Consider the following 26,037-nt stretch of genomic DNA (forward strand, 5'->3'; position numbering starts at 1 on the left):
AGAGGGCACAGGCCGGGCTGGGGGACCCCCCCCTCCCCCGCCCCCCGAGTGCACAAATTTTTGTGCACCGGGCCTCTAGTTGATTATAATAGGTAAAGGCCATATATGCCATGATTTTAAGTGGAAAAAGTGGTATAAAACTATATATATAAAATGTCACTGTTAGCATGTATGTATATGAATGCATTCATTCAAAAATTATAAGGCAATATAACAATATACCAATAGGTTATTTTTGTTTTTTAATTTATTATTTTTCTCATTTTCAATTTATTTTATGTATTATTATTTTGTTGTTGTTACTCCTCACCAGAGAATATTTTTTCCATTGATTTTTTAGAGAGAGTAGAAGGGAGGAAGGAAGGGAGGGAGGGAGGGAGAGACATTGATGTGAGACAGACCCATTGATTGGTTGCCTCTGCATGCATCCCAGTCAGGGCTGGTGTCAAACCTGCAACACAGGTACATGCCCTGACTGGGGATCAAACCCGAGACCCTTAGGTATATGGGCTAGCACTCTAACCTCTGCACAGCACTGGCCAGGGCTTAGTTTTCCATTTAAATTTGAAAGAAGAATATATATTGTTCTTATAATCAGAAAAAATATCGAAGTAAAAACTTAAAGAGAAATGCCAGAGTTTAAAATGCAGATATCTATAATTTAATATAATTAGCTGATGGAAAGATTTCTATGAGCATAACATATATATTTATTTAATGACGATCATCAAGAGCTCTAGATGTACTAAATTTTGACTAGACCTATCTGTGCTACAAAAGTAGGTAAATGTAATAGCAACCGAAGCACATGTAGACGTTAAAGCAAATCTGAGTATCTAGGCTATTGGGGTGTTTTCAACTGTGTAATCTGGGCTTTAGTTTTACATAAAGAGCATATCCTAGAAACTTTATAAACTCTGGAGGCACAACTATGGTTTAGATAAAATGAAAAGGCCACTGATTTTATGTATACTTACATAAATATAGTCAGTCAGCCAGGATTATTAAAAAAAGAAATGAGTAATTCTCAGAAAATTAACAGTCCAGTGGGGAGATCAACATTTAAGTGTGTTTGAAAGTGAAAATAAGAGGTATGTTTGAAGTTGCAGAGGAACACTGAGAAATGGGTAACCAACTTCACCCTAGAGGTGGGGGAACCTTCCCAGGGAACGTAAAGTTAGAGATGGGCTTTGTTGAATGAATAGGAGTTTCCCAGATGGAAACAGGAAGGGTCATTCTAGGTAGGAAAGGAGCATGTACAAAGAACCAAGCATCTGAGATAGCCTAGCATGTTCAGGGACCGGTAGGAAACGTGATGTGGCTGGAATGTGGGATGAGAGGCAGCAGCAGGATATGAGAGGAAAACTGGGCTGGGGCCAGAAATGGCCCTCACATACTGGTAGTTACAGTGCCTCCACTTCAGCAATGATTCATTGTGATTTTCCTGGCTAATAGGATCCTAATCATTATAATGAGGTAGGATTCTATATTCTGCTCCCTTTGAATTATGCAAATGATAACTGTTATGACCTGTTCCACAAAATAGGCTATAAACATGATCATATCTCTTTAATTACTTTACAGTTCATCATCCCAGCCTTCCAGGCCTTATTGGCAAATAGTACATTATCTCCTCTTGAGACCCTCCCACTGCCTCTGGAGGGTCCCTGAACCCTGGGGCTTTCCTCAGGCGAATAGCTAGTCCCCCTCCCGACACCTGCAGCAGGAAATGTAGGTGACTGCCGTCCTCTCTGGCTGCTGCATGGCATTGTTTGCACCCCCACATCACAGTGGTGCCCATTTAGGGCAGCAAGGTTACATCGCTTACTTCCCGTCCTCAGCTTTTCTTCCCTAAATCATGGCCTCTGCGCCAGAACTGCTGGACCTGGAGGGGCTTATAGCAATGGCCACACGCTCTGCTGAAATGAGCCCTTCCCCAGGAACCTGAGGCCACTGTGTTGAGCCCAGGTCACCAGCCCAGACTCCTCCCTTCCCCAGTGGTTTCCAGGACCTTCTCTGTGCTGGGCCTTAGTGATTGTCATCCTGACCCAACAGTTCTCTCAGTGCCAGCCCCCAGTCCCAGGAAGCAGGGCGGAGGACACTGGGCCTTTCCTCCCAGAAGGCCCTGGGCTCCTTTTACAAGCTGATTGGCCTCCTGCCCAGAGTCCAGGTTGTTCCTCCAGATGCTCAAGAGATAGCCGCTTGGGAGATGGAGTTTTTAAAAAGTTTGTTGTCCTGCCCAGTGCCTCCCAAAAGCGCCTAATTGCTTTATATACATAACTAAGTGATTTTCTGTTCCTGCCTTAGTTGCAATTTACTTCAGTAAAATAAAATCTTTATCTAATCATGCCCCTATTTAAAAACAAACAAACAATGGTCATGTGCTTATATAGTAAATAGCAAATTATGTAACTTGCCTAAGGTGGAAATAGGTCTCGACCCCCAAACCCATATATTTAACCACTATGCTTTTGCCTCTTCTCATTCAATTTATATGCTAATATGTCATTATTTATTCTGTCACTCAGATACTACACTTACGTTAGTGAAGTTTATTGTGGGAATAGAAATCTCTAAGTGTAGGCATTCCCTTCTGAGCTACTGATAAAAGAGAGCTGGACATGGAGTGTATTCATGAATGAGTTCATTTAAATGGAAAGTGAGTCATTTGCGGTAGGAGAAAGTTATGTTTTCTCTACAAAGTTAGGTCACAGAAGGGAGAACAGTACACGTACATAGTTCTGAAGGGATTGAAACTGAGCAGTTTATGAGTATTTGGGTTGATGCACATTAACCAATAGTGTTCTTTAGAATTCAAGATTTGGGAAAGCTATCTTCAAGGTGGGATTAATCTGAGTTGATTTTATTTTGCCCCACTCTTGGTGCAAGTGTAAGACAGTCAAATTGCCTTTTCAATTGAAGAGTTTAAGGGAAGTCGCCTCTCAGCCTTGTCATCTTTAAGTTTGATAGTAATGAAAAATAAAGTCCAACCGGGTTGTTCTCACCTTTTCTCATAGGCACTATTTTCCCAATAGCATTATTACTCTCAATAAAATGAAAGTGAAATGCGTTTATGTCAATATTTCTAAACAAGGCAAAACTCTGACACATTATTAATGGTCTGTGTTTTTTAGAGGAAAATCATGATGTTGTAAAATGTTTGTTGTTCCATTCAGAGTTCTTAATAGAAATTCCAGAAGGTCAAAAGATCTCTGGGAAGTTTGTATGCATGATGGGGGAACTGATCGCCTGTCTTCTGACAAAACCTCAGTGAGACCTGCGTCTAGCCAGCTAAGACCGGGGTCTTCCCTCTCACCTCCAATTCTAAAACTTCTTTTCATGCGCTTGCCTTGGGCCGGTGCTGTACGCCACGGAGCGAGGGCCAGAGTTTGAGCCACGATGACTCCTGAGCTGGGTCGTTTACCGAAGTTCTACTACCAAATACAGTTCGCACAATTGACTTCATATCACATTGTGTTGCTATTGTTATTTTTGCTTTATTATTGTTATTTTATATACTTAAAATTCTCAGCTTTTAAATCTAGTTTGGATTTGAGATACACAATATGTTATTGGCCTGGGGCTGTACGCCACGGAGCGAGGGCCAGAGTTTGAGCCACGATGACTCCTGAGCTGGTCGTTTACCGAAGTTCTACTACCAAATACAGTTCGCACAATTGACTTCATATCACATTGTGTTGCTATTGTTATTTTTGCTTTATTATTGTTATTTTATATACTTAAAATTCTCAGCTTTTAAATCTAGTTTGGATTTGAGATACACAATATGTTATTTTAAAACGGTCAATATAGATAGCTTTATATCTGTAGCTTTTTTGTCCAGTTTTCAGATTTATTAAGCTTTTTTTACTTTATCCAGAAACTAAGAATTCTTCTAATCAGCCCTCATTTTAAAGTGAGGAAGCTGTTTCTGTTTATTTGGATTGGGATATGCTCCATGTTGGGATGAAGGAGCATTCCATACTGAAAGATGTTATGTGTTTTTCTACAAGTTAGATAAAATTTATATATTTTTTCTTGGCTGGGAACACATTCTGTTTAAACAAAGGTGTTCTATGGCGCCTAAGGAATAAATATACTTCTTGTGGGACTAAGATTGTGCTGGTCATTATTGGCACCGACTGAAAGCGTGTGGAGTGATGTAGAGAGAAGCTAACAATTCTTGAACACCTACCATGTGCCAGAGACTGTTTTTGGAATGTCCTTGCCTTATTTTGTTTTCTGAACCATCCCATAAGGCAGTTACCATTTTCCTTGTATAGATGAAGAAACTGAGGCTCAGAGAGATTAGGTAATTAACATAAAGTCACAGAGCCAGGGGTGGCACAGCAGGGAGTCAATCAACGCTTGTTCAGATTCCAAGGCCAATCCCTTTCTGTGACCCTCACCGCCCATGTGTGGACTAAGGCAGCCTGGAGGCCCAAGCCCCATATTAGCGGCAGGGTCTAGGCCAGGGGTGGGCAAACTTTTTCACTCGAGGGCCACAATGGGTTCTTAAACTGGACCGGAGGGCCGGAACAAAAGCATGGATGGAGTGTTTGTGTGAACTAATATAAATTCAAAGTAAACATCATTACATAAAAGGGTACGGTCTTTTTTTTTTTAGTTTTATTCATTTCAAACGGTCCGGATCCAGCCCGCGGGCCGTAGTTTGCCCACGGCTGGTCTAGGCATTGAATGAAGTCCCAGGTATTCCTTTTAGGTTTAGGGACAGGAGAATGTTGACGTGGAGAGAGATTTGGGGGCCTACTCAGGCTTTTGCTTGACCACTGGTTTCCTAACCGACTCTTGAATGTGGAGTCGGTGCTGGTGTTCCTGCTGATGGGTCCTGAGCTTCTCAAGGGCTTGAAGGTGGCGCCTTCAGGTGGTCTTTCCAGGGCCAGCCATGCACCCACAGCTACGCTGTTGTTTGGGAGCTTTAGCATTCCTTGCTTCAAATGGGCAACTTCTTTATCATTTTAGTGGAACATCATTGGTCATCTGGCTGATTTGAAATGTGAAGGGGACTGACTCTGTATGATATGCTTTTCAAGTGGAACACCAAATCTTTAGGGATATTCATGGCATTTTCTTTTAAAAAATAATTTTTTTAAACCTGTGCTAACTGCCTCTTGATCTTTATTTAGATCAGCAGTCGCCAATCTTTTGGACCTCACGGACCACCAGTTGGCGACTGCTGATTTAGAGAATTTCACCATTTTAATGACTTGGTAACTATTTTGCTGATAGGCACAGAGATATGTAAAGAGAAGGTACATTTTCCCCCTTTTTAAGGATCTGGAAAATGTTCAGAATTTTCATTTACTGTACTTTATTCTGCCCAATATTTTTCTATGTTGCAAGCCAAGTGTCATTTGATTTAAATTGACATTAAACACACTTCTTTTAGACAAACCAATTATGATCTTTAGATACACTGATTAGATTTCTTCCTCCAACAGTTTAAGGTTGCGCCGTGAATGTGGTGAGCTGGTGGTTTGACTGGAGCAGGCAGTGGGCAACTTCGGGCTCTTTTTCAGCAGGCATTTGAATGCCTTTGGCAGACGTCCTCTCTGAGTATTTAGATTCCCCTTCTGCCTGTGGGTAAAAGTGTGTGCTCTGTGCTTGGATATCCATTATGTAGATTTATAATTCATTTATCAAATGTCTATTACATGCCAGGCACAGGATAGTCTTACTTACACGCTCATCTCATTTAATCCTCACAGCCACCCTGTGAAATCGTGATGGCATAGGCCTAGAATATTCTCTCCTCTTTTCAGACTAGGAAACAGAAGTTCGGCTAGATCAATTTCCAGTGGTGACACGACAGGTGCCTAACGATAGCAGAGCTCACCAGACCTGCCTGCCTTTTGTAACCATAAGCTTGCCTGGGAGTGAACTAGTGGAGGAGTTTTAGGAGATGTGGCTGGAAACGTGGTGGAGGGCTTTGAATTTTATTCTAAGTTGGACGCCAAGTTTTGGATTCATTTCTTCATTCACCAACTATCAATGGGGCACCTAATGTGTGCCCAGCACTCTAGGCCCTGGGGGCATCACAGCGAATCAGAAAACATAATCCCCTGCCTCCTAGAAGCTTCCAGTCTGGCTACTGGGGTTTTTTGAGCAGAGAAAGGAGGTGATCTGGTTTAAGTTTAAAAAGGTCCTCCTGGCTAAGGTGTGGAGCGTCACCTGCAGAGAGGCGAGGACGGTGGCAGGGGGGCCGTTAGGAGCGACTGCAACAATCCAGGCGAAAGAGGGTGGGGCTCGGACCAGAGTCCTGGCAGAGTGAGGAGTTGGCTTCTAGGTAGACTTAGAAGAAAACACCAGTGGGATTTGCTGAGCAACTGGGCGTGGAAACGGCTTGCCCAGGCTTTCATTGGAACTTGGGTTAGCCTGCGTCCTAAACCTGTGCTTTTCTAATTATGTTAAAATTCTCAGGTGTACAGTGGCTTCACCACGATATTCAATTTGGTGACAAACGTAGCTCCTTTTCCGCTCCTTCGCCCTAGGCCAGTGGTCTGCAAACTGTGGCTCGCGAGCCACACGCGGCTCTTTGGCCCCTTGAGTGTGGCTCTTCCACAGAATACCGACTTCTGCGCATGGGCCACGAAGTTTCAGTCGCACTGTACGTGCACGCCCACACGTGGTATTTTGTGGAAGAGCCACACTCAAGGGGCCAAAGAGCCGCAGTTTGCCGACCACTGCCCTAGGCTTATAACAGGAGAACATTGTTGGTGCTGGAGGAGGCAGGGCAGCGCTCTGTTCCCCGGGAGCACTTATCACCCGGCTGCAGTCGAGCAGCTGCGGCCTTGAAGGCCAGGCGCCCAGGGCAGCACTTGCGTGAATGTACTTGGGATTTGCAGTGCGTCCAGCTCAGAGCCACTCAAAGTCTTTCCCTGGGGCTCCCCCGTGGTGAGGCAGGAGGGTGGATCCTCTTAATAAGATTTCAAGCCCAGCTTCCTGTTTTCCTGCCTGTGCTACTTCTCTGAAACATTGTGAGGGCTGAATCAGGCCAGGTTTTAATTCTTGGTCTCGAAGTGGGATTTTAGTGTATTGTTTTCAAGTCTGAGAAAGAGAGCTTCCTTGTAGTTAGCTTTTCCTGAGCAGACATTGTCCCTCAAAAATGCTTCTACATGTCAGTAACTTTAACAGCTCCAAGATACAAATGTGTATTTCCCCAGTCAATGAAATTGCTACCAGGCTGTTTACGTAGCAGGAAGGTGAGCAGAATGTTTTCCTCATTCAGTTCATCTTCATTGACCTTATGTGAATGACCTCATAGTTCCACGCTGGAGAGGAAAATGTGGGTAAACATAAATGGTGCCTCTGCTTGGCAGTGATTACATTGCCGAGAATAGCATGGGCAGCTAGCTGACATGTGGGTATAGACTAAGAAGCAATTCCCTACACACCTTATCTTGAAATAGATTGAATGGGTTGGTTTCAGTTAATCGCTGGAAACCCTACGAACTGCCTGAAGTCCTCCTCACTGCATCTGTATGTGATCTACCACCACGGAACACTGGGTCTTGCGGAGCAGGATGTCCAGTTAAAGATATGATTAGGGGCTCTGGCTTCCTGGCCTGCAGGCAGCCGTTGCACACCCTTTTCTACCTTCACCTGCCTGGAGACCAGCCCTGCGGGTGCTCCTTCCCTGTGTCAGTCACACTCGGAGTCAGGCCGCCACAACAGCGAGAGAGGGATGCGCGTGCCTCCGGCTCCTATCTGCCTCCAGGATGCAGATGAGAGGCCTTGCCATTAAAAAAAAAATGTTCAAGTCAACTGAGGGATCGTGTATTTTATTATTTTCCTCAGGGCTGCGTCCAAAGAGGACTCTCCGTTTGGTGCTTTGGACTGCGGAGGAACAGGGTGGAGTCGGTGCTTTCCACTATTATCAGTCGCACAAGGTAAGAGCAGCCCGGCTGCTGGGCTTTTCACATGGAATACAGCGCAGGTAACAGTTCCCTCTGTTGTCCTGAAGAATTGTTAAATGTATACCCCATGTAACCACAGAGTGCTCCTGTTACCTAGAAGTTTCCCTATCAGATCAACCTGTGGACCCACCACAAGTAACTATTAGGCTGAGTTTTATCACCACAGATAGGTTTCGCCTGTTCTTGAACTTCATATAAATGAAGCCATACAGTATGTACCATATAGTATGTACCATACAGAAGTCAGACTGAAGACTATGATTTTGGGGATTCATCGTGTTGTATTAACAGTGGTTTATTGCTTTCTACTGTGGAGTAGATTTGTGTTGTATGCATGTAACACAACTATTTTATCCATTCTCCTGTTGATGGCATTTGGGTTGTTTCCAGTTTGAACTATTATGAATAAGGCTGTTCTGGACATATTTATACAAATATTTTGGTGGACGTATGCAATTCTTTTTTTTTTTCAATTGCTGGTATATGTCTAACTTTGTTAGAAACTTCCAAAGAGGTGGGAGACTGTCCCCTCCTACCTTCCCCCTGCAGCATCTGAGAGTCCCTGGTGCTCCCCATCCCTCCCAGTATGCCGTACAGTTAGAGTGTTTCTTTCTCGCCATTCTTGTGGAAGTAAACCTTTAATATCTTTCAAGGTACAGTTCTGAAAACTATTCCTCCACTGCTAATGTCATCTTTCTTTTCCCTTTCCTGCTTCCTTGCCTTAAGACTACCACCTTCATTCTGTGCCCTGCCTTATGATTTAAGGAAGACCAATGGCCTTTTCTTCCTGCATGAGGTTTGTGGGCTGTTAATGGTCAGAGTGACCTTATTTCAATTTGGAGGAACACCTGGAAGGAGCAGGACATAGAAATGCCATCCAGCACATAACCACAGTGGACGTGCTGGGACATAGACTTCACATGATGGCTCTGCAGGAACTTCCTTGAGCTCAACGAGGGCCTGAGGAGGGAATGATCCCCAGAAGGGGCCTTAAAAAGGGGTGACCCTAGAAAGGGTGTGTGTGTGTGTGTGTGTGTGTGTGTGTGTGTGAAAACTGCCTTTGTGTTGTTCTTTCTTCAAGAAATTATTTTACAAAAATGTGAACGTCTTTACGTCTTTATTGGTTAAATTCAGCCTGCATTCGCTACGAAGGAAATGTCACCACATTTAGGAGGATATCATTGTCCTCTAGTGATTTTTAGGACTTGACTTATAGAAGTGGAATTTAACTTTGGAATTAAAAAATATTACAAGTCATCTTATTGAATTTTCAAATCAGTGAAGAAAATGAGTGTAGTCCAGATGCCATTTGCCTAATCTCCTTCTCATGGGAACAATGTTTCTTTCTTTTCTACTTTCTTCTCTACCCTTGAAGGAGAACAGGATGTAATTTCTCATGTCCTGAAATGTATAAAGGGGGAAAAAAACACCCTAGAATAGTTTCCACTGGATTGCGGACGTTTTTTTAATCTTTTCCATTTTAAGCAAAAATATGATCTGGCATAATTATAATGAGTAAGGTAATCTGGCCTAGAGAAAGCCTCATTACACAAGATAATCAAATAAAATAGATTGATACGTTCTATCTGGCATGAAAAATATTTTAACCTTTTCCTGATGTATTGCACAAACTACTGGCAATTGAATTACAGGGACTATGAACACTGCTGTGTTCTGGTAGTCATTAATAAGGGCAATATTTTAAATAGGCATTATTAAATGAGGGATGGGCTATATGATCACTCTAAACACATCAGTTTATCTTAGCCAAGTCTAAATCAGAAAACGTTAAAAAGAGTATGTATGATATTTTGTCAGAATTTCTCGCGAGGCAAGGCTGAGGAACAAAATTTCTCTTATGTAAATATACAAAAATGCTAGCTTCTTTTAGTAGTGAACTTCTTGCCAACTCTCCAGCCCACATTAGGTTCACGTTTCACTCCAAAATAAAGGAATAGGTTAGACATGCTTGTACGACTTCTTCATGTTATCTGGGCAGATGGCTTCCTTAGATTTTACTTCACCGGCCCATTGCCTCTGTACATGTTAATTTAGCTACACTGCTAGAGTGACACTGCTAGAGCGAGAACAGTTTTGTACTCATCTGCAGCTCCGGTTGTAAAAATAATAGCTCTGATATACGCATTCAGCATAAATGTGTCTGGACTACGTCTCCAGAGCGGCCTGCCTTATATTGTTAATGTTCCATGCAATATAGACGTACTAATCAGAGGTTATTGTCTCAATCATTACTGCTGGGCTTTTATGCATCCTGTGTTTTCCTGTCAGTGCCTAGATATTTGCATTAGTCTGTAAAACACAGCACAAATTGGATTAAATTTTATTTATCTCAGTGTGTTCTTGGTCTGGAGCCCCTTATAGTTCCAACACTCTCATAATTTCTATAGCACACCTGGGAGCTCTTTGGGGTCTTATTAGAATTTGTGGATTTATTATTTTTTAAAAAGGCCCGTGTTTTGCATTTGCTTGCTTTCTCCTGTGTAGAATTCAATTATAAATAAGGGACTTCTGAATTGTGTGTGTGTTTAGGATATCTAAATAGAGATGTGTGTCAGCCTGGGAAGAGATACCTCTTTATGTTAGGAAGGCATAGTATGCCACCTTTCGAATGAACAAGCGTAGTCTTCGACTCATGTCTTTCCTTTACCTCTCTTTAGAAGGGTCCTCCTTAACTAGTTTTCATTCTTTTTTTCAAAGAAAATAAAAGAAATAGTTCAAAATAAAAAGACGAGCTGTTAGAACTAGAATGGACTCTTTCCATGTTCCCAGGGCCTTTCCTATAGTTGTGGGACATACTTATCAACTCCCTATAGCTTCAGATCACAGTGGCATTTGGCTGCAGCCCAGTACACCTAAAGAACAATGTCCCGGCGTCTGGGCCACCATTACTATCCCAAGTAAGGCAACTGGCTTTCGAGGTTGGTTCTGAGAACACTGTGCCAAAGCACTGAGGTTTACTGTGGATTTTTGTATTTAGCATCTCGTCTCATTTATTCTCCATCCTGAAACCATGAAGAAGGATGTCAGTTCATGGCCAGCCTCTTTGACCAGCTTACTAGAGGTTGCCTACGGGGCACAAATGGCTTGTCTCCGTGCCAGCTGTGCCAACCCAGTCCTGATCTGATGCAGACGGATCCCATAGCATGCATGGGCTTTCTAAGGAAGCCAGGTTGGCACACAGGAGACCCAAATCTGAGTTGAGGTGTCATGCATTAGGCTCACACGTGACCTATATGGGTCCAAGACTTTGGCCTAAATTGTCCCATCACATCACTCTGGCCTTACTAAGTTACCGAGTCAGCAAACCACTTTTGAGTCACCTGCCCTATGTTCATTTCCTTGGGACTGTTTTCTTCCCTCCATCTTCTAAACCAGGGGTTGGCATACTTTTTAAAGAAAGGTCCAGATGGTAAATACGTTAGGATTTCAGGAGGCGGAAGTGGAGGAGAAAGGGAGGAGGGGGAGAGACTTGGCACTCTGACTTTGTTTGTTGACTCCTGTTTTAAATACTTATTGGGAAGAAGTTGAGAGAACTGTCTTCTGAAGCCTTTCCCAAGCTCACAGTCATGCCTTTTGGTGGAAGAGGTTTGTAGCAGGTAGTGGAATGCTAACCTTTAGAATGTATAGTATATGTATTTACCTGCTTACAGTTTTCCTACATGTGTAAAGCTTAGACACCTCGGAAAATATATCAGGACCCTCCACAAATCAAGTCCAGCTTCCTTTTTCCAGGGTAACTATGCCTGCTACACCAGGGTCAGGGAGACCGCAGGATGGATCCCTGCTTGTGCTATTTTTAAAGATTTCTAAGGACAGAGATTGCATTTGCATCAATATATTTTTTAACATTATCAGACAAGATAACATATCCCAGGCCATATCCATTTAGTTATGTCTTTAAGGATGCAGCTTAAAATACTGGAGGAACCGTTACAGAAGCAGGTAGCTCTGAGTTCCCACGGTGAACCTTAATCCTACCTGCCTTCGTCGTTTCCGTGTGAGAGCACTAAGGAAGGGTGGGTGAATTAGGGGGCACCAGGATGGATTGAGAATTGCAGAAGAGACATTTAAACATTGTTTGCAAACTAAACGCAAAGAACAAATAATTCAACACTTTTTCTGTTGTTTTCTGTTTGCTTGTTTTATATTTTTACAAAAGGGGACTCTAATTTATTCTTTCCTTGGTCAGAGATAAAGCAGTTTCTAACCTTTAACATGTTACTCTGTTCTGCATAATTGAGAGCTCAATTTGTAAGTAGGTGAACTGGCCAACTGTTTTCTGACTGTTGGGAAATTGTGCCGGCCAAAATGGACTGGGGTTTGCGCTTCTTCGGCGAACAGTGGCTGTGCTCAGGAGCGGCCCCTCTTGGGTAGTTCAGCTTGCCAATGTCTAAGACAACAGAAATGAAAAGAAAAATGAAAGTGAACATAATCAAGAGTATAACGAATAGTTGGATCATAGGGCACGAAGCCTATTGGCTTCCATGAGAGCTTGCCAGAAAGGCTTTGCCCACATGTGTGATTTTTATCTTCCCATCTTTTAGGCAATTACCTGAATACGGCACACTACTGCGAGGGCTTTCACGGAAAGGCTCTATTTAAACATCTTTTTCTAAATCACCAAGACAAGGATGGAGCAAATGAACAGGAGTAAAAACACTCACTTGTACACAAAGCTTCTATGTTCAATTCTCTAAAACTGCAGTGAATGCCTAATTACACTGACACTCCCACTGTACATAAATATTGAGGATGCGTATATAATTTCCCAGCTAATTATTTCATTATATGGACATGACACGTGCGGAGTAATAAATTAGCACTGTCTCCACAGGGGCCAGCAATTGTGGACTTTGACATTGTATCTAAATTTTATTTAGAGCTTAATGAACCCCTAAGGGATGCCGGATTAGGAACTCCCGCCTGAGCCCTGCCAGTGTGGCTCAGGGGTTGAGCATCCACCTGTGATACAACCTAGGAGGTCACAGTTCGATTCCAGGTCAGGACACATGCCTGGGTTGCGGGCTTGATCCCCATGTGGGGCGTGCAGGAGGCAGCCGATCAATGATTCTCTCTCATCATTGATGTTTCCATCTCCCTCTCCCTTCCTCTCTGAAATCAGTAAAAAATATTTTTTAAAGATTTAAAAAAAGAACTCCTGCCTTAGAGTTAACCTGCAAAATTATTATTATTGCCCCATCTTTCAAATGAGTAACTGAGGCCCAGAGTACTTACATAACTTGCCTAGTAACTTCCACCTAATAGCCAAGAAGTGTGTCAAACAGCATCAGCACGTGCACATCATCTCTAGCTCCCCAGTGGCAATCGCTGCTGAAGTGGAAATTTCTGTATCCATCCCACTCAGAGAGTCACACCCTGCCCCCCAGCACTATTGTGATACAACCTAGGAGGTCACAGTTCGATTCCAGGTCAGGACACATGCCTGGGTTGCGGGCTTGATCCCCCATGTGGGGCGTGCAGGAGGCAGCCGATCAATGATTCTCTCTCATCATTGATGTTTCCATCTCCCTCTCCCTTCCTCTCTGAAATCAGTAAAAAATATTTTTTAAAGATTTAAAAAAAGAACTCTTGCCTTAGAGTTAACCTGCAAAATTATTATTATTGCCCCATCTTTCAAATGAGTAACTGAGGCCCAGAGTACTTACATAACTTGCCTAGTAACTTCCACCTAATAGCCAAGAAGTGTGTCAAACAGCATCAGCACGTGCACATCATCTCTAGCTCCCCAGTGGCAATCGCTGCTGAAGTGGAAATTTCTGTATCCATCCCACTCAGAGAGTCACACCCTGCCCCCCAGCACTATTGCCCTAATCTCCTGCACCTCCTTCCAACAGCAGGGAAACCCTGGATGAAGAATGCAGATATCCACAGAGAGACTTGGGGAGAGGTCTGTGCGCCTGACTAACTGCTTCTGTTCGACTTGCCTGGAGCATTTGCAGTGTTCAGTCTCCCCTGAGTGGCCCTCGGTGGTCTCACAGAGTGATCCTTAGTGCCATCGTGTTTGCTGCCATTTCCTACTGTAGCTGTTTTCTCCTTCTACCTGGAGGTGATTGCTGCTGCTTATGACTGTTCTCAGACGAGGGAAATTGTTTTTCTACACCTCCCTTAGCTTAATACTGGTACCTATTTGGATTTTTTTTTCTGTAATTGCTAAATTCCTTAGCCTCCTTTTATCTAAACTATACCTATTAAGTTATCTTACCTCTTCTCAAAGCTAAATTGCCTCATCTGTTTATGATTTTCCTTCATTTTGTCCGACTGCTTTAAAACTTACAAAGTATGGGAAGCAACTGCTGAAGCTCTAAGTAGTCCCGGGATACATTTATTAGTTTCTGTAATTGAGTCTTACTGATCACACCATGTATTATTAGCTGCATGTTGTACTAACTGTAGCAAAACAAACCTTGAGGTTTTTAAAAATCCATTTTATAGTTTAAAAATTCGGTTTAAATGCCCACTGCAGTTCTCCTACGATGGCCATTTTACTTTGGCACGTCTTGCATGTTAAGTAAGGGTTCTCATCTGTGATGGGAAAATGATGATGGCAGGCTGTGCCAAGGATGCATTCAGCGCTGTTTTCACCTGAGAAGGAGACAATTTTGCCTCTCTACCAGAATAAGAGTATCTTCTTTTTTCCATTATTGAGGAACCGTGTAAGTTTTATTTATATTTAGGTAATTGAAAGCCATTTTTATTGTTGTCATTCCATATAGTCTTCTTGGAAGTATTTATTTTTAGCGTTTATAATGGATGTTGTATTTTTAAAAGCTTTACAGATTATACAAAAAATATTCAGCTTACAACACTAGTTGTTGAACCCTATGCTTTCTTGAGAAGATTTTTTTAGAGCAGATTTTGAAAAACCTATGTTGCCTTATCACCAACACTGGCAACCACATCATCATCATCATTATTTTCACCACCACCACCACCACCATCATCCAAAATAGTGTCTAGATCTATGCTTGCATGGTTTACATATATGTATATGTACACACATATGTCTTTAAATACTTAAGTCCACATATTTATTTACTCACTCAGCACATGTTTTGGGAGAGCCTTCTAAGTTCTAGGCACTGTTTTAAACTCTGCCCTTATCTTGCTTTCATTCTAGTGCATCAAGACTGATAACAAGTTAGAAAAGTAAGTTAAATGGTATGTTGCCTGAGCAGAGCAACTGAGAAAAAAAATAAGACAGGGAACAGAGATAGGGTGTGTGGGAAAGAGTGGTTTGAATTTTTGTTGAATGGGAGCAAGCAAGACTTCATTGGGGTGCTAATGTTTGACCTGAAGAAGATAAGTTAGTTACATGGATGTGTGGAAGAGAGCACTTTAGGCAAAGTGAAGAGTTTGTTGCACACCTGGCATTCAGGAAAGAGCAAGGATGTGCTTGAAGTGGGGCCATGGAGGGAAAGTAGTAGGACAAGAGATCATCAATAGAAAGGAGCCCAGATCATGTCAGGCCTCATGGGCCATCTTCTCTGAGTGCGATTGGAACTATTGGAGGCTTTTGAGCAGAGGACTAACATGATCTGAATTAACATTCTAAAATGATCACTTTGGAAGCCAATTTGAGGATAGACTGGGAGGGGACTAGGTCTGAAAATAATCCAAGTGAGGGATGATGGTATCTTGAACCCGGATGATAGCAATGGAAGGAGTGAGAAGTTGTCAGATTCCAGATAAGTATTTTTTAAAAAGAGCCAACAGGATCTGATAGTGAGTTGTATATAGAGTGTGAGAGAAAGAGAGGAGTCAGGTGTGATCCCGCATTTTGGGGCTTGAAAACTAAAATGGGAGGAGTTGAGAAGGGGGTTGAGGTAGTGATCAGGAGCTCAGTTTTGAACAAGTTAAATGAGATACATATAGAGGTCAAGTAGACGACTTGGTAAAGGAATTTGGAATTCAGGGGAGAAGTCTACAAGTAGCCCTGGGCATGGGGTTTTCTCCACATAAATACACCATCTGTGTGGATAATAATACTTTCTGTTCTCTCATCACCTCTGTCCCCTGTCTGGTGGGAGTTCAGCTTCTCTGCTGTCAACACTGGGATTGCTGTTTTTACTCTCCAGAGGATATAGTGCCCTTAGAGGTCCTATTTCTTCATCTTGAAAATCCTATTGTCCCCAGGGCCAGTATTCTTCACAGGCCTTCTCTATCCCATCCTAAGACAGCTTGAGGCTTCTTTCATTATAAAACCAAATAATCAGATTCTTCCTGGCCAAGCTTTTTTTTTTATTTTATTCTTTTGGTGAAGAATTCTGGGAACTCAATTGAGCAAGTACTCAGGCATTGTAGCAGATACTAAGGTGCTTGTTGAGAATGGTTTTGGCTTTGCTCGTGCATGAGCTTCAACCCACTTCATCAGAGTAGGCATGATCCAACACATGAGAAAGATTACAAATCAGACCCATTAATTTTTTAAATGATAAAATTCCAACTTTCCCACATATCCAGGTTATAGACAAAACATATAAATCCCCTCTGAATCAATAATATAGAATGTTCACTCATTCAACAGATATTCATTGAGCACCCGTTATATGTTCTTTGTGCTGTTCCAGGCACCCTGTTATTATGAAATTTCCTGTTAGTAGGGAGCATACATCTACTAAATGCCACATAGAATATAGTCATACTAAGAAAGTATGTATCTCAACTTCAAATTGAACTGGGCATTCTGTATGTTATCTTGGTCACTCAGGCTGTGGTCATCTTGCAGCTTGGCTGGGCTGGAATGTTAAAGTTGGTTGCACTTATATGTATGGAAGTGGGGCTTGCTGTCAGCTGGACTTCTCTCTCCATGTGGACCTCAACCTCAAGAAGGCTAGTCCAGGCTTCTTACATACCAGTCTTAAGGCATTAAAAGGCCACATGATAGCATGTGGCCCATGCTCTGAAATCAGGTGTATCACTTCTGCCAGAGTTTATTGGTCAAAGAAAGTCACAGACCAGCCTGATTCAGAGGCTAGAGAAAGAGATTATACCACTTGGTGAAAGGAGTTGCAAATTCACATTGCAAAATGGCATACATACAGGGAAGGGAGGGTTTATAGCCATTAAATTATCTATTACAAGAAGTAAACACAACAGGAAAGTCCCTATCACTAGGGATAATATATTCTTCCAAGAGGAAACAGACAATAAAAATAAACACTTGTTATTGATACAAAGGAGAAAAATAAAACAGAACATGAAACTTAGGGAGTGCCATCAGGAGTTTTGGGAGAAGACTTTTATTTAAGGTGATCAGGAAGACTTTCCTAAGAGGGCATTTCAGCAGAGCCCTGGAGGAAATGAGAGATAACCAGAGGAAGGATTAACAGTCAGAAGAAGTAGCAAGGACAAAAGCTTCAAAACCCAAGCATTATTGAGGAACTAAGGCAGCTGGAACAGTGAAAGTGAAGTTGAGATTAGTAAGAAATGAGGTCAGAGAAGCTATGGAAGGTCAGGCCCTACATCTACAGCCTTAAAGGTGAATATAAGGACTTTACCTTCTTGCCCAAGTGAGATGAAAACAATGTAGAGGGTCTACTAGTAAATACCATCATGTGACTTAGTGGTGTATGTGGGTTTTTTAACATGATTACTATAGCTTCTGTGTAGAGAATAGGCTGAAGTATGACAACGGTTGAAACAGGGAGACAGTTAGGAAGCTATTGAAATACTCCAGGTGAGGGATGAGCTTGGCTTGGACCAGGTAAAAAAAGTGGAGCTAGTGAGACATTGTTGGAGAGTAATGTCTATTTTATTCAAGACAGCTAGATTTGCTTAAAGATTGCATTTGGGAAGTGAGAGCAAGAGAGAAATAAAAAAAAGTTGGGGGCTGTCAGAAGTTTAGATTCAACAATCAGAAGGATGTTTGCTGTTTACTGTTTACTGTTTGCTGTTTACTGATCTGGACCCTCCTTATAAGAGAGAGGCAAGATCAAAGGTGCAAGAAGGCGATGTGACGACTGAAACTGGAGGAGAAAAGGAAATTGATGAGGATTTGTGAGTCAAAGAGTGGGGGAAGCTTCTAGAAGGTGGAAAAGGCAAGGAACCAGATTCTCCCATTGAGCCTCCAGGAGGAACTAGCCTTTCCAGCACCTTGATTTTAGCCCTGAAGACCTGTTTCAGACTTAGGACCTCCACAACTGTAAGAGAATAAACTTGTGTTGTTTTAAGCCACTAAACTTGTGGCCATTTGTAATAGCAGAAGTAGGAAACCAATACATTATTAGCCACGTTAGTAGACATGCTTAGTTGCTATTGGATGGGAGTCTGGAGTTCAGGTGATAGGCATGAAAATATGAATTAGAACTCATCTCTCTCTATAATATTTAAAACCATAAATCTGATGAGAGCACCAACAGAGCAAGTGTGGACAGAGAACAAAGCAGCCTGTAGACTGTTTATGACCACCCCAACATCTGGAGATCAGGTAGATGAGAAAACCAGCTAAAGAAAATGAGAACTTCCAATCAAGGGCCTTCACTCAGGCCACACGTTACCTCCTTTATCAGTCTCTCCCCAACTTTTCCAGTAGTTGCTGCCCCCTGTTCTTTTAACATATCTCTTTCATAAAATGTATCACATTTAATATAACAGCCAGTTATGACCTCTGCTGTTAAACTCTGCCCTTTCATAAAGAACCAGTCCTATCTTAGTCATCTTTATATACAAATTCCTTCATAGGTAGATTGGCAGTATGATTTACTACTAAAACCAGGAAACTTTTATGAGAGGAAGGAGGTACCCTTAATGACCATACCTAAGACAAAGGGTATAAACTAGCACTGCCCAGAGGAAGCAGGGATGAGTGGTCACCCTATTCCTCTGTTTCTATCTCAATAACTATTGAATAAATACACTTTACTCCCCGAACAAAACAAACACCTTTACTAAAATATGATGTAATATTTTGCTTCTGGCTTTAATTGAGGATCAATATTTAGAAAATAGTGTTTAGAAAAATAAGTGTTTCTGCCTATTCTGTAAAACTGTTATTGGAGACTGTCCATTATGTAGTTCAATGTTCCTTATATAAAGAGCCACGTAATAATTCCTCTTAGAACTGAATGCTGGAAAAATCGTTGCTTTTTTCAGGGTGCTGGTGCTATGCTTTCTTTTCCTCGATAATGAGAGCTCCCTGATGCATCCATCTTTTTTTCCTCCCCGGCAGCATGTGCTGGAGCTCACATATCCTCAGGTTGCCATTGGGGAATCCTGTCAAATTTTCCCAGTGTGTTCTTTTTCCTCAAACATTTATTGACCACCTACTATGTGCTGAGCACTGTAATTTAAGCTGGAAATATGGGAGAGGTCCTTATCCCTGCCTTCGGGGATTTTCTTCAGTTCTAAAAGTTTACATGCTTTTAAAATATGGTGTTAGGATCTTTTCTTAGAGGAAGACTTGAATTCTTTCAGGAGCAAGGTAGGTATAAAAAATAAACAAATTGAATAAAGTGCAACAGCCTAACATATTAGATAGGGATGTAGCATGTTAAGCAGGGAAGGCTAGGGGAGAGAGAAGGCATGAAACCACTTGAGTAGACCAGGAGACTTGAAACTCATATTTGGGTGTTACTGTTTTTCATGATGTTTCATGACTCTTGTGGTTTGGAGAGAGAAGGAAAGGCATGCTTAAGAAAATAGAATTACTTCTAGCCTGGCTGATGTTGTTCAGTGGTTGAGCATCAACCTATGAACCAGGAGGTCCTGGTTGGATTCCCGGGCGGTCAAGGCACATGTCCAAGTTATGGGCTCAATCCCCAATAGGTGGCGTGCAGGAGGCAGCCGATTGATGATTCTCTCTCATCATTGATGTTTCTATCTCTCCCTTCCTCTCTCTGAAATCAATTTTAAAAAATTACTTCTAAAACTGTGTTTAGAATCTTTACTGGTATTAGTAAATAGTGCTTGATCAAGTAAAGCACATGAGGATAGTCTCAAATTCAAAACTGCTGTAGGTTATAAAGAAAGGAGAATTAATGATTAATCGTGTTTTAATATGACATGCCCTAGGACTGAGTGAATATTTCAGTTAGGATTGAGTATAGAGTAGCCTATTTTTTGCAGGTTAAGAGAATAAGTACTGTATTTTTAAAAGCAATACCTAACCACTGTACTTATAAGAAGATGAACTCGTCTGTCTGTTGTTAGAAAGGGACTTAAAGAAGTTGCTGTAGTTTTCCCAGACAAGAGAATGGATTAGAGTAAACCACTGTCTTGGCTGGTAAAACGGCCCCATCAAAAACAAGAAACATGTCTTTCTTCTTATTTGGCATGTAACAGTGTCAAAAACAAGGGTCAACTGAAGGAAGAGTTTCCGTGTAGTTCTTACATTTTGAGCCTGGGGAAGGGTGGGAATGTAGTAGGAATAAGTAGACTGACAGGGACATACCAGGAGCGAGAGGGGTTGAGAGAGAGAGAGAGAGTGAGAAGGCAGGGAAGGCTGCTTTCACAAAGCCAGCCAGCTGTGTTGGAGCTTTCTCTTCTGCAGCGCAATATTGAAATACACATGAAACTAGTAACACAAAAACGTGACCAATGCATTCTATTAAAGGAATCAAAATCTAATTGTGGAGCCCTTGAGTCCCACTGTTTCTAATTATTGATTATGTTGCTTCAACATGCAGGAATCAAATGAAACACATAGACAGTAACTTGCCATGTCAACCTTTTCTAAGTTAATCTTGGATAATGTGTTTCTTTTCTAAAAGAAATGTGAACACAATCATATTTCGAGTTAATCTTGGATAATGTGTTTCTTTTCTTTTCTAAAAGAAATGTGAACACAATCATATTTCCTAGGTAATATAAATAAAATTCTTATTTCTTTTAGCCTGTGTTTACGTCACATGTTTAACCTCTGGCTCACCAGCATTACCAACTGACATTTATAGGGGGATCATGTGTTTTCAGTAAGTTTAAGGGCTCTCTATGGGCTTTAACCAGCTCCAGAGAAGAATTCTCTGAGATCTAGAGTGCTTCGAAGAACGTGAAAATTGGATTGACTGAAAACACAGGTTCTCACAACAGAACCCTGTACACACAGAGAACGTTAGGGCTGGAAAGAGCTCTCCGGGAGCCATTCATTCTGTTCCCGTCTCCAGCACCGTGCTGGCTAAACCATCATAGGTGCCTGCGATTTTAGTACTAATGTAACTTACCCAAGACGGCCCATTTCCCCAAGCTGCAGCCATTTCGCTGGCAAATAAAAATAACTTATGGCACTCCACTTCGTCATCGTCCCTTCCCTGGCTCTCCCTTGGGTACCCAAGGCTGTTCAAAACTGAATTCTGGAGACTGTCAGAAATAAAAGTCTGAACTTCAGGGTAGACCTGACCAGAAAGTAAAACCTGTTCTTGGCTTTGCACAGCCCAGAGATACCTCTTTACCTAGCCCCCAGTCCTGACAGGTGTTTGAGCTGAAGCTGTGAGAAGAAACCCCTCTCCCCAGCTTTGCCCCTTGAACTGGGAATGCCAGGGTCAGGGCACAGCTGGAAGAGATGATTGCAACAGCTCAGCACGGGGAGTCATTAGCTGATTTGGTTCTGGGAACTGGTTTTGAGCCCACCACCTGACCAAACAGTATCACCACCGTCATCTGCAGAATATTAACCTTTCCTGGGGCAGGACGGTGCTACTGAGAATGATTGCCCCATGTCAGGGCAGAGTTTGCTTTTGTGAAGATTGAACTGAGGAGGCTGCGTGATTGATTGGAATCCTTAGGCGTCTCTTTTTCTCCTCATTTGGTTTTGGGACTGCAGTATTACTTTAGTTCAAAACCAAAGACATGTCACCTAGGTTATGAGAAAATGAAGGCTTTAAAACAAAGAAGAAGCCACATTTGGAAGGAATGGAGATACTGAACTTGGATGGTATTTCTGAAGAAGAATCGCCTGGAATTTTATGAAGGCAAAGAACACAAACATCATCTTTGTGTTTATAGTAGGGCGTGAGCATGTTAAAACAGGCAGTACATATTCTAAACACTTTCCTTTGTTTTTATCTTGCTTTGCACCCCCAAGAATGCTAATGGTTACCTCATTGTCCTTTGGTAAACTGACCCTTGAAGAAAGAAAAAGAGCGGTGTAATAGGATGTGATTCTAGCACAAGGCAAAGTTATGAATCCCCAACCCTGAGCAGTTATTAACTAATCCAATGATCCGAACCTAGGAGGTCAGTGGGAGCATTTCTCGCCATTGCATTATGTACATTGCCTGGCAATAAAGGACAGCTCCCATGTCCCCTAATAAAGAGCTGCCTCTTAAGAAAGCAAAGTGGGCTTTTGCTGATAAGGGCTGAGCTTATCTTTGAGCTGCTCAGCCTCCTCATCCATCTGCCTCAGCTTGCCTTCGGTGCTGGCTGTCTCGGTGCTAAAACCTTGTCTCTAGAAGGAACAGGAAGACCGCTATCGTGTTGTGTTGTGTGGGTCGAGTGAGACGAGCCTGGTTCTGCTCCACTGTCACTAGCTAAAGTCAACTTTTCAAATCTACACTGAGTGTGTCCCCAGTGATTACGGCACAGTAAGGAACACGGGTGTGACAACGCGTTCCTGAGAAGCAGCAGGTGTACCAGCCCAGGGACCCGCTGGTTCAGCCCAGTTGCTCTGTGCAGAGATACTCGTTGCCGTCTCCTTCACAGGTGCTAACAATTAGACAACGACTCCATACATACGGAGGAAAAGCAGTGTCATGGACGGTGGGTGGTTTGTTTTCTGAGTTCTCTATCAAAAACATAGGGAGATGTTTCTATATAAATAGAAAACAAGGGAACGCCGCCATCATGTTAGCAGCAGCTAACACCATTCTACACGAACAGAAATCAAACATGTCTCTCTACCTTCGCCAGAATTCCAGTTTACTGACTTCTGCGCATCCTGTCGAATTCAGCTTGAAAAGACGTTTTATTATTTCAGGCTTTTTATTCCTAGTTGGAAGAAACTTATAGAGCAATAGTGTTTTTGGTTTTGTTTTTATTCTTGTCTTTGCTTAAATTACTTTATTAGCAAAGATGATTAAATCTGTCCACATAGACATTGTATTATGGCCATAAAAAATATTTCAAACTCTATTTGTGTAACTGCAGTATCTGTGTTTTACATTAAAAGTGAAGGCATGCCGGCTGCTGTGGCTCAGTTGGTTGGGTGTCGTCCCATGCACCAACAGGTCACTGGTTCAATTCTTGGTCAGGGCACATGCCTGGGTTGCCAGCTCAATCCTCAGTAGGGAGCATGTAGGAGGCAGCCGATTGATTGATATTTCTCTTTCATGGATGTTCCTCTCTCTACCTCTCCCTTCCTCTTTCTCTAAAATCAATAAAATCAATAAAAACATATTTTTTTTTAAAAAGTGAGGGCTTTCGGCCTGACACTTGGCAAGTGCCAGCCTACAGGGCAGTGCGGGAGTTGAGAGCATAAGCTTGGGGGCAGACTCTGCATTTGAATCCTGGCTGCCCCACTTACTAACATGGTAACCCTGGGAAAGTTAACTAACCCAACTAAACGTCAGCTGCTTCACTCACAGAAGGTGAACATGGCATGGGATAAGCTGTAAAGCATTTCCCAGTGTCTGGTGTGTAGGAAGCACTGTAAAATGCTACCTACTGTCGTCATAAGCAGCCTACCGATTCTTGAAAATTTGAGAGGTAATGCTACCTAGTGCTAAGACCTGTAACAACTGTTTGTCAAGTGCTAATTATGCACCAGGCTTTACAATGCATTCTTTCCTACAACTCCATGAACTGGCTGCCATTATCACGCCCATTTCTGGAGGAAGAAATGGAGAGGTTACCTAGACTGGCCAAAGTCACAGAACCAATGACTGGTTAATCGGAGGATCCAACCCATTCTGAATAATTCCAAAGCTCTTATCTCTCTGCTAAACTGGCTGCTGCATATATAGCACAGGGCACCTTTGAAAGATCCTCATATGTATTATTCTCTATGTTCCTGTCAACATTGCACAGTGGCGTTCACAAACTGGGGTCCCCTGACCCTAGAACATCTGTTCATTTGCAGTTGAGGATGGCCAAGAAGCCCTTCATGCACAGTTTGTTAGGCACCCTGACAGGTTCAGCTCACGCAACCACTTTCACTTCGACCTGCAAAAGTCTTTTCACTCAAAGCTCCATATGCACAGACTCATTACTCCAGCTTTGGAATAGAGCATTTGTCCAAACCTACAGATGGAGAAGCCAAAGGCCAAGGTGAGATAACGTGGAGACAGAGGGAGGAAGCCAGTCATCCCCCTAGCAGGCCGCATGTCAGGAACAGAACAGAGTGCGTCCAGCGCTGTGTCCATCGCACCAGACTGCTTATTAGTGTTGGTCTGAGCCAAACTGCTACCTAACTCCACTTTTAACCTAAATTGTACATAATTAGGAGCACTTCGCTTAAGTTCCTTGTTGGAACAGTGGGATTTGCCCACCTGTGGGAACCCTCACACATAAAATTACCCATTTCTGTTTTCACTTGCAGATATACTATGATGTTCCTAATTCTTCTATTTCCAGGGGATAGGGTGAGTTTGGGGTGGGGGTTAGCAGGCATACCAGGGGAGAGGGTTAGGACATGTCAACCTGCTGACCTAGCATCGGTATGCTAGTTAAACGAGCCCTGAATGAAAGGCACTAATGCAAATATTTTGCACATTATTAACTCTAATAATGCTGCCATTGTGTAGTAGCCACGGTGGACAACCAAAATGGCACTTTTCATTATAAATGCCTTGGGTCTTTCTCTGAAAAATCATCATGAAGACAGAAATTCCTTAGTAGTGAGACTAAAACTATGAGCAGACTTCTGCTTTGTTAACTTCCTCATCATTAACAACAACAACAAAATGTTGGTATCCCAGGGCTACCCCGTTCAGTCCTTATAAATGCTGGCAACATCCTCCTCTAGAACTCACCACTCCTTTTATCCTTATAACAACACTTACACTTCCATGGTAATAGTTAGGACATCGATGTAAAAAAAGAATGTTTTAGACAAAAAAAACACACAACAGTACTTATGCAAGTCTTAGTTGGTTATGTAAGTGAAAAAAACATTCTAATTCGGAACAAGCATTACTTATCACCCTACCCAATGCTAGCAGAGGTAGTGTGGAGTTTTGGAAAACATGCAATTTTAGACCCAGCTCTACCATTTGCTTGAGCAAATCACTGGACCTCTCTGACCCTCGGTTCCTTTTCTATAAAACAGCATCAACCATAAAGCCGCTTTGTCTACTTTATCGGTTTTTGAAGAAGATCAAAGGAGATTACAAATGTAAAGCTCTCTGGAAGCACTGTACAAATGTTGTTATTGATTTTTACTCTGTGGAAAATAAATACAGTGCCATCCAGGAATGGCTTGGGAATAACTCAGCCAAGTAGTTGTTGGTAGTAATCGGTCAGTCTTCAAGAAGTGGACGGCTCCTGGGAAACGGAAGGACTTTAAACTTGCAAGTCTTAGGTCAGTGTGACAATTTAGCTGTGCAAGCTGGCGAGAGCCTCTTATATTCTGAGCTCCTGTAGTGCCGATACTGGCTACATGAAATCACTGTTTGCTTTCTTACCAGACTTTATTTGGAAAGAGTTAACAAACTAGTGGCCTGGCAGAGTTGCCAGGGTTTAGAGAGCGATGGCTATCCACCAGAGAGAGCAGCGTTTCATGTATTGTTCTGTTACCTCTCCCTGGGGATGCAACAGATGGAACAACATCAGGAACCCAAGACTGAATATTACAGGCATGCCCAGTGAGGTCGGGGTGATGTAGAGAAGATGATTACCTGTCAGTCACACCTGGGAGCACGTCAAAATAGGCGTGGTCACAGCAAAGGCGTGAAATCTGATACATCAGCTCCTGAACAAAAGCATTCCCTTCCTTCCCTTTTGCTGCTTGCATCTGATTCCTGGTTTGTGGGGCTCTCACACTCTGCACTCCCCCACGTGGCCCACAGCCATGTGGACCCCACACACATAGACTAATGGACTGCAACTAGCCTGATGCTGTGCCGGACCCAGCTCCGTCATGGAACAGAAACCCTGGACACTGGCTTTGCTTTTAGCTCTGCTGAATTCC

The 26,037-nt window shown here is 42.4% G+C and overlaps 1 protein-coding gene across 1 annotated transcript in view; it reads left to right on the forward strand.

Moving 5' to 3' along the window:
• Positions 1 to 26,037, forward strand: part of CPQ (carboxypeptidase Q) — a 298,177-nt gene that overhangs the window by 189,469 nt on the left and 82,671 nt on the right. The window contains exon 5 of the mRNA XM_005879253.2: positions 7,819 to 7,910. Coding sequence (XP_005879315.1) covers positions 7,819 to 7,910 — 92 coding nt within the window. The remainder of the gene's footprint in view (positions 1 to 7,818; positions 7,911 to 26,037) is intronic.

Source organism: Myotis brandtii, unplaced genomic scaffold (assembly GCF_000412655.1).
Source record: "Myotis brandtii unplaced genomic scaffold, ASM41265v1 scaffold59, whole genome shotgun sequence".
NCBI classification, from domain to species: Eukaryota; Metazoa; Chordata; class Mammalia; order Chiroptera; family Vespertilionidae; genus Myotis; species Myotis brandtii.